This window comes from Mobula birostris, chromosome 4 (assembly GCF_030028105.1).
Source record: "Mobula birostris isolate sMobBir1 chromosome 4, sMobBir1.hap1, whole genome shotgun sequence".
NCBI lineage: Eukaryota > Metazoa > Chordata > Chondrichthyes > Myliobatiformes > Myliobatidae > Mobula > Mobula birostris.
In genome coordinates this window covers 98,112,501-98,127,677 of record NC_092373.1, presented here as the reverse complement: position 1 = coordinate 98,127,677, position 15,177 = coordinate 98,112,501, and the positions used below count along the sequence as shown (strand labels likewise).

At 44.2% G+C, this 15,177-nt stretch overlaps 1 protein-coding gene across 1 annotated transcript in view; it reads left to right on the top strand.

The window, feature by feature from the left end:
• The window catches only part of ky (kyphoscoliosis peptidase), a 77,755-nt gene that overhangs the window by 37,919 nt on the left and 24,659 nt on the right, over window positions 1–15,177 (top strand). Inside the window, exons 3-4 of the mRNA XM_072256984.1 lie at window positions 3,488–3,596; window positions 12,243–12,360. Coding sequence (XP_072113085.1) covers window positions 3,488–3,596; window positions 12,243–12,360 — 227 coding nt within the window. The remainder of the gene's footprint in view (window positions 1–3,487; window positions 3,597–12,242; window positions 12,361–15,177) is intronic.

The window sequence follows — 15,177 nt, the reverse complement described above, 5'->3', positions numbered from 1 at the left end:
AAAGAAAACTGATATGCACATTGGAAACCACAGAAGATGCTAGAAATTTTAGTTAATCATCTGTTTCCATAGAAGGATCACTGTTCATGTGATTTTTACATTGGCTGTTACTCTTTCATCTTTTCCTACTGATGGTCTTGACAAAGTTCAGATCAGGCTTTCACTTAGCTTTTCTTCTCCCCTTTATCAGTCCTGACCTGAGCCGGGAACTCACTGGAAATGATTGCTAAAATCGAACGGGAGCTGAGAACAAGAATTAAATTGTATAAGATGTTAATGAGGCTGAGAATATTGTGTGCAGTTTTGGTCACCTACCTACAGGAAAGGTATCAATATGATTAAAAAGTACAGAGAAAATTTACAAGGATGTTGCTGGGATTTGAGAGCCTGAGTTATAGGCGTAATGCCCTGGGTAAGATTTCTACTGCTATGCAGTGAGGTATTTTTATTTTAGCAGTTTTCTGCAAAAACAGTGAGTGCTGTTGGTAAGAGTGTTTTGGCTTTGACTAAAGATAAATGTCAGACAGTCGGGGTAGTCTTGGTACGTGTTGTAACTTTCTGCCCAGTGGGATGCATTGGAAGATTCCAGAGAGCTGGGCGTGATCATGTTTCTGAAGGAGAGTAGTCTGGTTTGGGGTCTTCTGGCAGGAGCAGGCACAAGGGAAGATGCTGGCCGATTGCTGCCCAAAGGAGCCACCCCATTGTAAGAAGCATTTCATGCAGATGAGAGTTCCAAGGAGGAAGTGCCAATACTCCTGAGTTAGCCAGTTCATTCGAGATAGACTTCGAGGGAAAGTCAAACTTTGGCTAGTGTCATTCACACAGAATATGGGGTCAGAGTGAGTGAGTAAAGCGAAGCACTTGACTACTTCAGAAGTTAGCTTCGACATTTATGTGCACATTGGACTGGTTCCATTTTCATGGGCCCTTTTATTGTTCTTTTCCTGTTAACTGTTTTATAAATTTGAATATTAGTAAATATACTTACTTTGCAATTTTATGCTAGTGAATCATCTGTCATTTCTGGGCGACGGATAATTGTGTATGGGGCAATATTTACACAGCATTTGCTACAATCAATGTTCCTTAATGAGAATATCCCAACTGTCCTCTTTGGTTAAACACACATCATACCAATCCTAGATGTGTGTTACTTATGGAAGGTGGCCTTCTCACTGCTGAGGTGTTAGCAGAGACAGCGAACAAGCCAAGTTTGTACACTAACCCAGTGAGGGGATTACATAGGGAGAGGTTGAAAAGGTCTAACCTAACCTTTATTCCCTGGAGCACAGGAGAATGAGGAGAAATTTGATGGAGATATACAAGATTATGTGGGGTATAGATAGGGTAAAAATAAGCAGCCTTTTCTTCTGAAGTTGGGTGAGGCTAGAGGTTAAGAGTAAAAGGTGAAATATTTAAGGGAAACTAGAGAGCAATGGGTGTGTGGAATGAGGTGCCAGCGGAAGTGGTGGATCAGGTCCAATTTCAACATTTAAGGGAAATGTGGATAGGTACATGGATGGGAGAGATATGGAGGGTTATGGTCAGAGTGTGGGTCAATGGGAATAGGCAGAATAACAGTTCAACATGGAATAGGTAAGCTGAAGGACCCGTTTCTGTGCTGTAGTGCTCTAGGGCTCTAAGCAATTTTCAAATAGTCTGGTATTGGCTCAAAGAAATGTTTCCTCCATGAAGTTCCAATAAACCAGCACAATTCCCCCTCACTTGTAACATACCCTCTGTGGTTTCCCCCACTTTTCTGTATTTAGAATCTTGGATATTGCCACATTCCCAGACTCACTATCAAGATGGGCTTTTTGCATTCACACAGCAGCTGCCCGTCAAATCGGAATTTCCAAATACAACGAAAGTTCGCCTTCGCACAGCTCATCCATATCAGATCATTACACTGTGCCTTCCTTCAGGTAGTGCAAGAGAAAGCAAGAAAAATGCAGAATAAAGTCAGAAACTCAGCGTGTTAGGTCTCCTCTTAGGGGTGTGGCATTTTGTAAGGAGTCTGTACATTCTGTTTCCTCGTGGATTTCCTTTGGGTGCACTAGCTTTCCTCCCAGATTCCAGAGATGTATGATCCAGTAGGTTGGTCTCACTGGACTGGGTCCATCGGCCTGAAAGGGCCTGTTACTACATCACTCATAAAGCAGTGCAGCTATAGAGAGTGCAGTGAAGCGCAAGAACACGTTGAGGTGGTCAGGAGCCCTCACAATTCTCTAGAGTTACATATTTATCATGGAAGCGTAAATGACAATAATCTCTCTCTGCGCTTTCCAAATTTTTGTTGGATATCTAGGCACCCAAACTACCTTCATCTATCACTGCAATGAGAGAAGACACTCTGCAGACAGGGTAGGGTAATGAAGTTATTTTTGTCCTGAACTTGTATTAAGTTTGTGTTGGGCATGTGGCCAAGTGGTTAAGGCATTCGTCTTCTAGTTATCTCAAGGTCGCTAGTTTGAGCCTCAGCTGTGGCAGCGTGTTTGTGCCCTTGAGCAAGGCACTTAATCACTCTAGTTTGTGCGAGGAGTGGCGCCCCACACAGACTTCCAATCTGCGCCTTGTAAGGCATGAAAATGCCCAACACAGGCCTCTCATGGTCTGAGTCGGCGTTCCCTCCCTGTATTAACTTGTTGCAGCCCCCATAATACCTGAAAGATATCCCAAGCTGAACAATCCCTAATGCTACAAACCACTACTGCAGCAGTTCCAAAGTTTAACACAGTGTTATGGGTGACAAGCATTACTGCCCAGTCCAGGTGGGGCAGTGTAGATGGCACATGCCCTTCTTCTCAGAGCTGTCTTCTGAGAGCTGTCTGTACAAGCAAGACTGTGGTGATAGTGTTGTCTATCCAGGGAAACTGGTTCATTTGGAAGAAACCCAGGGAAAAATGCGAGACTAGTGGTCTAAGTCATTACTGCTTCTAGATTCTGAAGGCATTACTGTATCTGGAAGTGGAGGCTAAATATACCAACCCATCCCTACCCAAAACCCAAAATAATCTGCAGATGCTGGGTCAAAGCAACACTCACAACACGCTGGAGGAACTCAGCAGGTCGGGTAGCATCTGTGGAAAAGATCGGTCGACGTTTTGGGCTGGAACCCCGGCCCGAAACGTCGACCGATCTTTTCCACGGATGCTGCCCGACCATCCCTACCCATGTGTCCCACCCATGGTGGCACCCTGCTCCCACCACCCCACCACCCCATGACCGTCTGTTATTGCCACCCACTGTCCTCCTTACAGAAGAGGAGCACAGTTAAAATTGTGCTAAATGTTTTCCAGTGATCAGAGAAGCAAGATGCCTGGTGACCAACAAAACTACCAGCACTGGTGTGGATTTGGGGAGAAACTGAAAATATTGAAGCCATTTCACTTGCACTTCACAAATACCTGCTAGTGGAGTTTTTGACAAAATAGAAAATTCATCAAACAGATGATGGCAAATAAATTACTATCTCATGTTTGAACAGGTTTCTCCAAGGAGTTCTGTGTCGGCCCTGGTAGAGGACTTACTGCTGTATGCAAGCACAGATCTGGAAAAAATTCGAGCAATATGGATGTGGATCTGTTGCCATATTGGTAAATGTACAGTTAAATTATCTTAACCATTCTATAGAGGAGTTATTCACAAACAATGAAATGTGAATTTAGCTGCCGGAAGTAACTTTATGAGCACAGTATGTGCCATCAAGCAAAACTTACTTGCTAGATCCCCAGCAGGGAACTGCACTCACCTTTGGTCTTCTCTCCTTCAAGAGTATCTCCAAAGGGAATCTACTCAGTTGACACATGCTCTAGCATGCCTTCTTCATGATTGCATCAATGTGCTGGCCCTACAATAGATTTTTTGAGATGTTGACACCCAGGAACTTGAATCTGCTCACCTTTTCTACTGCTGACCCTTCAGTGAGGGCTGGTGTTTGTTCTTCTGACTTCCCCTTCTTGGAGTCCACCATCAACTCCTTAAATCTTGCTGATGCTGAGTGTAAGATTGTTGTTGTGACACCATTCACTCTTGTACACCTCCTGATCACTGTCTAAGACTCTGCCAACTGTGGTGTCAGCTGCAAACTATTATGCCATTTGAGCTGCACTTAGCCACACAGTCACGAATGAAGGGAGAGTACAGTCTTTTAAGCTTACATCCTTGAGGTGTGCCTGTGTTGATTGTCAGCAAGGAGATGTCATTACTAATCCATACTGACTGTAGTCTCCCAGTGACCGAGGATGTCAAAGATCCATTTGCAGAGGGAGGTGCAGAGGTCCGGCTTTAGAGGCTTGTTGATTAATACTGAGAGGATAACAGTGTGGAATGCTGAGCTGTAGTCAATACGGTCATTTTTCTGAATGATAGCATGGAACCTGCTGCATTTTATAACAAATTGGTTAATTTTTCTGGCAGCAGTCCTTTAATTTAGAAATTAATTGTTTTACCGATTACCACAGTGAGAGGTAGAGAGAGATCTGGTTCATGGGAGCCAAGGGGGAAAGATAGGTGTGGTTCATAGGGGCCCAAGTGGGGGATAGATATGGCTCATGTGACTCAGAAGGGAGAGGATGTTGAGCTATTGAAAGAATCAATACTGGAAATACTCAACATATTAGGCAGCATCCATGGAGAGAGAACAGTGTTAATGTTTCAGATCAGAGACATTTTATCATACTCTATGTCCATGCACTCACTAACCAGATGTATTATTGAATTCACAAGAAAGTCTGCAGATGCTGGAAATCCATAGCAACAAACACAAAATGCTGTAGGTACGCAGGAGGCCAGGCAGCATCTTTGGAAAAGAGTAAACTGTCGACATTTCAGGCAGAGACTTCCTTAGGACTGGGGGGGGGGGGGGGGGGATACCAAAATAGAAGGGTCGGGGGAGGAGAAAGAGGCTAGCTGGAGGTGATAGGTGAAACCAGGTGGGTGGGAAAGGTCAAAGGCTGGAGAAGAAAGCATCCATAGGAGAAGAGAGTGGACAATAGGAGGAATAATGAAAGGAGGAAGGGACTGGGAGAAGTAAATGGCAGGTGACAGGAAACGAAAGTTCAGAGTGGAGAATAGAGGAATGGGAGGGGTTGATACAAGTTCTTCCCTGTCGCTGTAATAGGGCTAGGCTCTCAACTCACTGAGCCTTCACTGGGTAATGATGTGAATTCTACATGGGCACTGTCTCCAACACCTTGCTTTATAAATATGTTACGCACATTCAATGGCTTATGGCAAAAGCTTTTTGCATTTTGTTTGCAAGCTAGTGAGTTACTGGCATGGAAAATGAGGAGTCTGCCCACCCCTAACTGGACAACATCCAGTCAGTTGAGAATGTCTCACTCCGCAGTTTTCTTGAAGTACAGAAACTGAAGTGGAAAGGAAAACAGTTATATACCCAAATATCTCAAGCAATGTAGTCCGTCAACTTCTGATCCAAACTTGCATTACTCAGCAATCAATCTTGAATCTACCCCAGATGTTGTAACAGCTTTATCTGGATGCTGATTCTGGACTGGGATTGAGGCACCAAATAATTAACTGACATTCCCTTTATTAGTTTTCATCATAATGCCCCTGACTCTTTCTGTTTCTGACGATACTTCTCCAGTAATGAGAAAGGGTCTTGGCCTGAAAAGTTGATTGCTCATTTCCTCCATAGATGCTGCCCAACTTGTTGAGTTCCTCAAGATTTCCAGCAGCTAGAGATATCTCATATTTCCACTTACAAAGCTGTTTTTTTATAAAAATAAGTGTTCCAGCTCTCCTGATATAATAACAGAGGGTGCCAAGATAACCAGGATGCACTTCAAAAGCTTTTCAATTCATAAAACTTTCCTTAAATAGAATTGTAGAAAAGTACAGCACATAAACAGGCCCTTTGGCCCATCTAGTCAAACCAAACCATTAAAGTGCTGACTCTGGGAACATCACCCTCCATACCCTTACCATCCATGTACCTATCCAATCTTCTAAACATTAAAATCAGGCTTACATGTACCACTTGCACTGGCAGCTTGTTCCACACCCTCACGACCCTCTGAGTGAACAAGTTTCCCGTCATGTTCCCCTTAAACATTTCAACTTTCACCCTTAACCCATGACCTCAAGTTGTAGTCCAACCCAACATCAGTGGAAAAAGCCTGCTTGCAGTTACCGTACCTATACTCTCAATTTTGTATACCTCTAAATCTCCCCTCAATCTTCTATGTTTCAAGAGGTAAAATCCTAATCTATTCAAAATTTCTTTATAACTCAGGTCCTCCAGTCCTGGCAACATCCTTTTAAATTGTCTCTGTTACTTTTTCAAACTTATTTACATGTAACACATGTGTAGCACCAGTCTTATCATGTGTGCCTAGCCGTCGTTCTCTTTAGAGAAAATCAAATTACACTAAGTGCGAATAGGCCATCAGAAGAATCCAGGTATCGGAAGGAGGCAGTGAAGAGAAACCACACACTTCTGGAAATAAGGTCTTGTTTAGAAGAAAAAAACAATATACACAAAACGTTTACATGAGCAAAAACAATTCAAAATTCAAACGTTCTGTTTAGGCTCCAAATAGAACATAGAACGTAGAAAACCTACAGCACGATACAGGCCCTTCGCCCCACAAAGCTGTGCCAAACACGTCCTTACCTTAGAAATTACCTAGGGTTACCCACAGCCCTCTGTTTTTCTAAGCTCCATGTATCCATCCAGGAGTCTCTTAAAAAGACCCTATCATTTCCACCTCCACCACCGCTGCTGGCAGCCCATTGCATGCACTCACCACTCTCTGCATAAAAAGCTTACCCCTGACATCTCCTCTGTACCTAACTCCCGAGCTCCTTAAAGATGTGCCCTCTCTTGTTAGCCATTTCAACCCTGGGGAAAAGCCTCTGACTATCCACTCAATCAGTGCCTCTCATTATCTTGTACACGTCTATCAGGTCACCTCTCATCCTCCATCGCTCCAAGAAGAAAAGGCCAAGTTCACTCAACCTATTCTCATAAGGCATGCTCCCCGATCCAGGCAACATCCTTGTAAATCTCCTCTGCTCCACGTCTTTCCTGTAGTGAGGCAACCAGAATTGAGCACAGTACTCCCAAGTGGGGTCTGACCAGGGTCCTATATAGCTGCAACATTATCTCTTAGTCTTAGTCATAGTCATAGTCATACTTTATTAAGCCCGGGGGAAATTGGTTTTCGTTACAGTTGCTCCATAAATAATAAATAGTAATAGAACCATAAGTAGTTAAATAGTAATATGTAAATTATGCAAGTAAATTATGAATTAAGTCAAGGACCAGCCTATTGGCTTAGGATGTCTGACCCTCCAAGGGAGGAGTTGTAAAGTTTGATGGCCACAGGCAGGAATGACTTCCTATGACACTCAGTGCTGCATCTCGGTGGAATGAGTCTCTGACTGAATGTACTCCTGTGCCCACCCAGTACATTATGTAGTGGATGGGAGACATTGACCAAGATGGCTCTTAAACTCAATCCCACGATTGATGAAGGCCAATGCACCATATGCCTTCTAAACTACAGAGTCAAACTGTGTAGCAGCTTTGAGTGTCTTATGGACTCGGACCCCAAGATCCTTCTGATCCTCCGTGCTGCCAAGAGTCTTGCCATTAATGTTATATTCTGCCATCATATTTGACCTACCAAAATGAACCACCTCACGCTTATCTGGGTTGAACTCCATCTGCCACTTCTCAGACCTGTTTTGCATCCTAATAATATCCTGCTGTAACCTCTGACAGCCCTCCACACTATCCACAACACCCCCAACCATTGTGTCATCAGCAAATTTATTAACCCATCCCTCCACTTCTTCATTCAGGTCATTTATAAAAATCACAAAGAGTAGGGGTCCCAGAACAGATCACTGAGGCACACCACTCGTCACCAGCCTCCATGCAGAATATGACCCATCTACAACCACCCTCTGCCTTCTGTGGGCAAGCCAGTTCTGGATCCACAAAGCAAAGTCCTCTTGGATCCCATGGCTCCTTACTTTCTTAATAAGCCTTGCATGAGGTACCTTATCAAGTGCCTTGCTAAAATCCATATATACTACATCTACTGCTCTACCTTCATCAATGTGTTTAGTCACATCCTCAAAATATTCAATCATGCTCGTAAAGCACGACCTGCCTTTGACAAAGCCATGCTGACGATTCCTAATCATATTATGCCTCTCCAAATATTCATAAATCCTGCCTCTCAGGATCTTCTCCATCAACTTACCAACCACTGAAGTAAGGCTCACTGATCTATAATTTCCTGGACTATCCCCACTCCCTTTCTTGAATAAGGGAACAACATCTGCAACCCTCCAATCCTCTGGAACTTCTCCCATCCTCATTGATGGTGCAAAGATCATTGCCAGAGGCTCAGCAATCTCCTCCCTCGCTTCCCACAGCAGCCTAGGGTATATTCTGTCTGGTCCCAGTGACTTATTCAACTTGATGTTTTCCAAAAGCACCAGCACATCCTCTTCCTTAATATCTATATGCTCAAGCTTTTCAGTCCACTGCAATTTATCCCTACAATTGCCAGGATCCTTTTCCATAGTGAATACTGAAGCAAAGTATTCATTAAGTACCACCGCTATCTCCTCCGGTTCCATACACACTTTTCCACTGTCACACTGGATTGGTCCTATTCTCTCACGTCTTATCCTCTTGCCCTTCACATACTTGTAGAATGCCTTGGGGCTTGCCTTAATCCTGTCCGCCAAGGCCTTCTCATGGCCCCTTCTGGCTCTCCTAATTTCATTCTTAAACTCCTCCCTGCTAGCCTTATAATCTTCTAGATCTCTATCATTACCTAGTTTTTTGAACCTTTCCTAAGCTCTTTTTCCTTCTTGACTAGACTTACAACAGCTTTTGTACACCACAGTTCCTGTACCCTGCCATCCTTTCCATGTCTCATTGGAATATTGCTACGCAGAACCCCACGCAAATATCCCCTGAACGTTTACCACATTTCTTTCGTACGTTTCCCTGAGAACATCTGTTTCCAATTTATGCTTCCAAGTTCCTGCCTGATAGCCTCATATTTCCCCTTACTCCAATTAAACGTTTCCTTAACTTGTCTGTTCCTATCCCTCTGCAATACAATGGTAAAGGAGATAGAATTGTGATCACTATCTCCAAACTGCTTTCCCACTGAGAGACCTGACACCTGACCAGGTTCATTTCCTAATACCAGGTCAAGTACAGCCTCTCCTCTTGTAGGCTTATCTACATACTGTGTCAGGAAGCCTTCCTGAACACAACTAACAAACTCCATCCCATCTAAACCCCTCACTCTTGGAAGATGCCAATCAATATTTGGGAAATTAACATCTCCCACCACAACAACCCTGTTATTATTACTCCTTTCCAGAATTTGTCTCCCTATCTGCTCCTCGATGTCCCTGTTACTATTGGGTGGTCTATAAAAAACACCCAGTAGAGTTATTGACCCCTTCCTATTCCTAACCTCCACCCACAGAGACTCCGTAAACAACCCCTCCGTGACGTCCTCCTTTTCTGCAACCGTGACACTATCTCTGATCAACAGTGCCACACCCCCACCTCTTTTGCCTCCTTTCTGAAGCATCTAAAGCCTGGCACTTGAAGTAGCCATTCCTGCCCCTGCACCATCCAAATCTCTGTAATAGCCACAATATCATAGCTCCAAGTGCTGATCTGTGCTCTCTCATTTGCTTTATTCATAATACTCCTCGCATTAAAATAGACACATCTCAAACTATCGGTCTGAGCTCGTCCCTTCTCTTATCACCTGCCTATCCTCCCTTTCGCACTGTCTCCAAGCTTTCTCTATTTATGAGCCAACCTCCCTTTCCTCCGTCACATCAGTTCGGTTCCTACCCCCCAGCAATTCTTGTTTAAACTCTCCCCAAAAGCCTTAGCAAACCTCCCCGCTGGGATATTGGCCCGTCCTTTTTGTACAGGTCACACCTGCCCAGAAGAGGTCCCAATAATCCAGAATTCTGAATCCCTGTCCCCTGCTCCAATTCCTCAGCCACACATTTATCCTCCGCTCATTCTATTCCTCTACTCACTGTCACATGGCACAGGCAGTAAATCAAAATTATTACCTTTGAGGTCCTGCTTCTCAACTTCCTTCCTAATTCCATGTAGTCTGTTTTCAGGACCTCCTCCCTTTTCCTACCTATGTCATTGGTACGAATATTTACCACGACCTCTGGCTGCTCTCCTTCCCACTTCAAGATATCGTGGTCACAATCAGAAACATCCCGGACCCTGGCACCTGGGAGGCAAACTACCATCCGTATTTCTTTCCTGCATCCACAGGATCGCCTGTCTGACCCCCCCAGTAATAGAGTTCCCTATCGCTGCTGCCATCCTCTTCCTTTCCCTATCCTTCTGAGCCACAGGGCACAGCCACTGTTGCTTCCCCCGGGTAGGCCGTCTCCCCCAACAGTACTCAAACAGGAGTACTTATTGTTTAGGGGGACAGCCACTAGGGTACTCTCTAGCATCTGCCTCTTGCCCTTCCCTCTCCTGACTGTTACCCACAAATCTTAGATGTCAACAAAAGCCAAATTCCTGTTTAATAGAATCAGTGATATTCCTTAGAGTAACCTTGGTTACTTGAATTTCTCAAACTAATTAGATCTAGTGTTATTCCCTATTTAAAAGTTTACAGACTAAACTTTCCTTTTTACTTATCCCTAGTTAGTTAGAAAACCAAATATAATCCCTATTCTCAAGTATTATAGTTAACTTCAGTTTCAGTTCTAGGCAGTATATCTACAAGTTTAAATTCAAATTCAAAAATTATATCATCGTCGTCGTTCACACACTGCTTCTTCATCTTGGGTGGCTCACCATCATGTTTCTTGGTTCATTGGATGAAATAATTGATCATCCATGGAAGGTCAATTCACAAATTTGTACAAAACTTGGCCAAGTCCCTTGGTATGATTTTGCAGAACTAATTCCTGACTACAGTGTAGGGATTTTGGACACTGGTCTCTGCTGATATTGTCTCGTTAAAGCTGCTGCATGTTATAGCTTGTGAACGCAGCAGGCCAGGCAGTACCCCTTCCTAGAGATGCTGCCTGGCCTGCTGTGTTCACCAGCAACTTTTATGTGTGTGGCTTGAAATTCCAGCATCTGCAGATTTCCGCATGTTTGCGTGTTATAGCCATAGCTTCAATAAATCTTTTACCGCTATTGTCTCTCCTCTAGGGGTTTCACCCTGAGGGTTTTAAGTTAGTAGGGTAAGGATACTCACTACTAATTCCACTCTTAACAGTTCATGTCTTCAGCTTCTAATCGTTGCTGCGTTTCTCTCCTTGTCCATCCTGTGTCCTGCCTGCCCCTCCCTTGCATAGTGTTTTTTTACCAAATTCTCTTTTTTTATAAAATCAGTAAACCTCATCTTCATCCCTCTGCAGGTCGAACTTTCTAACATTACAATTTTGGGTTTAATACACCTGGGTTACATACATCTTTCCTGTGAAGAAAACGGCACACAGTGCTCCAAATTAGGCCTCACCAATGTCTTATACAACTTCAACATAACATTCCATCTCCTGTACTCAATACTTTGATTTCTGAAGGTCAGTTGGCCAAAAGTTTTCTCTTTTCTAGAAATGTAACCCTTTACATTATTGAGGAATTGCTCCAGTTTAACCACCCCTCAAATATATTGTTTCCTGGTTTGGCTGGAGGTTTCTATCAACAGCTGGACAAAGAGTAAGAGGGGTGACCTCTCTCCTTCTTTAGTACCTTCTGCAGAGAAGAGGACATCATACACCACTTAACGTGCTTCTTGAGAAGATCGCTTCATCTGGAAGGATTGTGAAGCCTTTGACCCACTTGCCTCAAGGGGTATTATAGTGCAGTAACAGATAAGCAGTAACATCGCCTGGTTGGCAGATTGTTGTCTGTGAAATCATGATATGTTCATTGTGTTAGAAAATGACCACACCAAGTGTACAAACTTCTAAAGTAACATGAATGTGAAAGGTCTGTGTATTTGCTTCTTCACAACTAACCCCCAAGTCATATAGATAGACATTAATGAGATCTGTGTACTCCCTACCAAGGTTAGCTTGTAGCATTGACTCTTGTCCTCTACATCTTTCTGCAGTTGCAGCAAGACCGTGTCTGGTTACCTCTCTGTGATGTACATGTTCACACTTTTACAGCACTTGATAAATAATGACCAAATTAGAATGTAGCAGACAGTGTTTTTGTGTATTGGCAGAGTATGATGTGAAGGGATATCACAATAAGGATAAGTTACACTCTGGCCCAGAAGATGTATTGAAGACTGGCAAAGCAGTGTGCGCTGGGTATTCAGGACTCTTTTGTCAAATGTGCAGGTAAGACAGTTTTGTGTTAAACCTTGGCTCTTTTCTTCAGCAGCTGCCTTTGCCCTCTTCTAGAATGCAAACTACAATTGAGCTAACAGGATCCATCTCACGTATACAATTGCTGCCTGTTGCCATGGTAATTGCAGAGTTCAGAGATGATTTAAATTCCTAAAGTGGCCTGCTCCACTTAAAGCCAGTCTGCAGTTCATGAAGGGAAGCTGCAAGTATGGTTCCCAAAGAGGAAATGGCAACATTTGCAGACTGACCTTGGTGGAACATGCAGAGAGGAATGGCAATGTGCTGTCTTCACAGCAGACCAGGAGACCCACTCACCCAAGAAGTCAGGAGCGTCTGAATGTGATACTCAAAGGCATGGACACAGCACTGGCTAACTGGAGAGGTATGACTGCATCACTGAACCCCAGTATCTCAATCCAAGTGTGTTCCTGAATGTAGTATCTTCATACCTAACCCCCGTTTATGCCACCCTGTAACGTGTCATGTCACACTACTCTTAGCTGACTTGTTGCAGACTGCTTATACATTGCCTCATTCAGATGATTCTGCCCTGTGTAGCCTGATCAGATAATTGTGACATCAATTTTGTGGTCATTTATTGATTTTCCACGACTTTGGCATCACTGGCCAGGTCAACATTTAAGAGTGAGGGCAACACAGAGCCCTTTGGCTCAATGAGTCCATGTAAACTATGGTACACACTCCCACTTACAAACCATGTTCAGCCCATATCCTTCCAAGCTTCACACCTCCATGTACCTATCCATGAGCTTCTTACCTGCCTCAACAATTCCTCTGGTGTCTCATTCCATACACTGTCTATCCTCTGCAAGGAAAATACCACTAATCACGCCCCTTTTAAGTATTTCCCTACACCCTAAACCTGTGCCCCTAGTTATTGATTGATTGAGATACAGTGTGGAACAGACCCTTCTGGCCCTTAGAGCTGCACCGCTCAGCAATCCCCCAATTTAACCCTAGCCTAATCACAGGACAACTTACAATGACCAATTAGCCTACCAACCAGTACGTCAGAGGAATGTGGGAGAAACTGGAGGAAACTGACCTGGTCACAGAGGGAAGGCACCAATCCTTACGGGTAGTAGCAGGAATTGAACCCCGATCACCGATACTGTACAACATTGTGCTAATCACTACACCGCCATTTTTTGGACATTCATCTGAACTGTAGCTCAATATTAAACATCTCTATAATGTTGCCCCCTCATTCTCCTACACTCCAAGGAATGGAGACCTAGCTTGTCCTTGCTACCCTTCTTAAACAACAGACACTAGTCACCTTCCATCTTTGGGAACTCCATCAGTGGCTAACATGAATTCATGGAAGTGTTTCCACAAGGGCCTCCACAATTTCTCCTCTCGCCTTCCACAAAGTCTGACGATGTACACAGTCAGGCCCTGGGGCTTAATTCACGCACAGCTGCATATACATCTCTGGTATTGTCAATGCCCTCCAAAGCACCTCCACCCATTTCCAATCACACACAAGAGAAAATCTGCATATGTTGGAAATCCAAGCAACACAAACAGGATGCTGAAGGAACTCAGCAGGCCAGGCAGCATCTATAGGAAAGAATAAACAGTGAATGTTTTGGGCAGAGACCCTTCTACAGGACTGGAGAGGTAAAAAGATGAGTTAGAAGGTGGGGGAGGGGAGGGAGAAACAAGGTTATGGTGAAACTGGGAGGGGGAGAGGTGAAGTAAAGATCTGGGAAGTTGATTGGTGAAAGAGATACAGGACTGGAGAAGGAGGGAATTTAATAGGAGAGGACAGAAGGCCATGGAAGCAGGAAAAAGGGGGAGGAGCACCAGAGGGAGGCAATGAGCAGGAGATAAGGAGAGAGGGAAAATGGGTGGGGGGCCTTTACTAGACGTTTGAGAAATCAATGTTCATGCCATCAGGTTGGAGGCTACTCAAATGGAATTTAAGGTGTTGCTCCTCCAAACTGAGTGTGGCCTCATCGCGACAGTAGAGGAAGCTATGGATGCACGTGTCAGAATGGAATGGGAAGTGGAATTAAAATAGGTGGCCACTGGGAGATCCCACTTTTCTGAAGGATGGAGCGTAGGTGCTTGGCCCCAAACAGTCCTTCCAGGTGAGGCAACACTTCACCTGAGAGTATGTTGAGTCAGGTATAGACCCGATATAGATTGGGAGACTGCTTCGCCAAAGCGGGATCTCCCAGTGGTCACCCATTTTAATTCCACTTCCCATTCTGACATGTCCATGCATAGCCTCCTCTACTGCCGCGATTGAGGCCACACTCAGGATGGAAGAGCAATGCCTTGTATCCTGTCTGGGTAGCCAACAAACTTATGGCACGAACATCGATTTCTCGAACTTCTGGTAATGGCTACCCACCTTTCTCTATTTCCCATCTCATTTTCCCTTTCTCACCTTATCTCCATGCCTGCCATCACCTTTCTCTGGTGCCCCTCCACTTTTTTTCTTTTTTCCATGGTCTTCTGTCCTCTCCTATTAGATTCCCCATTCTCCAGTCCTGTATTCGCTTCACCAATCCCCAGCTTTTTACTTCACCTCTCCCTCTCCCAGTTTCACCTATCACTGTGTGTTTCTCTCTCCCCCTCTCCCCACCTTCTTACTCTGACTCCTCATCTTTTTTTTCTTCTGTCCTGATGAAGGGTCTCAGCTTGAGACGCCAACTGTACTCTTTTTCCATAGGTGCTGCCTGGCCTGCTCAGTTGCCCAGTAATTTTTGTGTGTTTCTCCACCTATTTCCCTCCTCTTGAACCACCATGAGCTACACCAAGGAGTCTGAAGTCCTG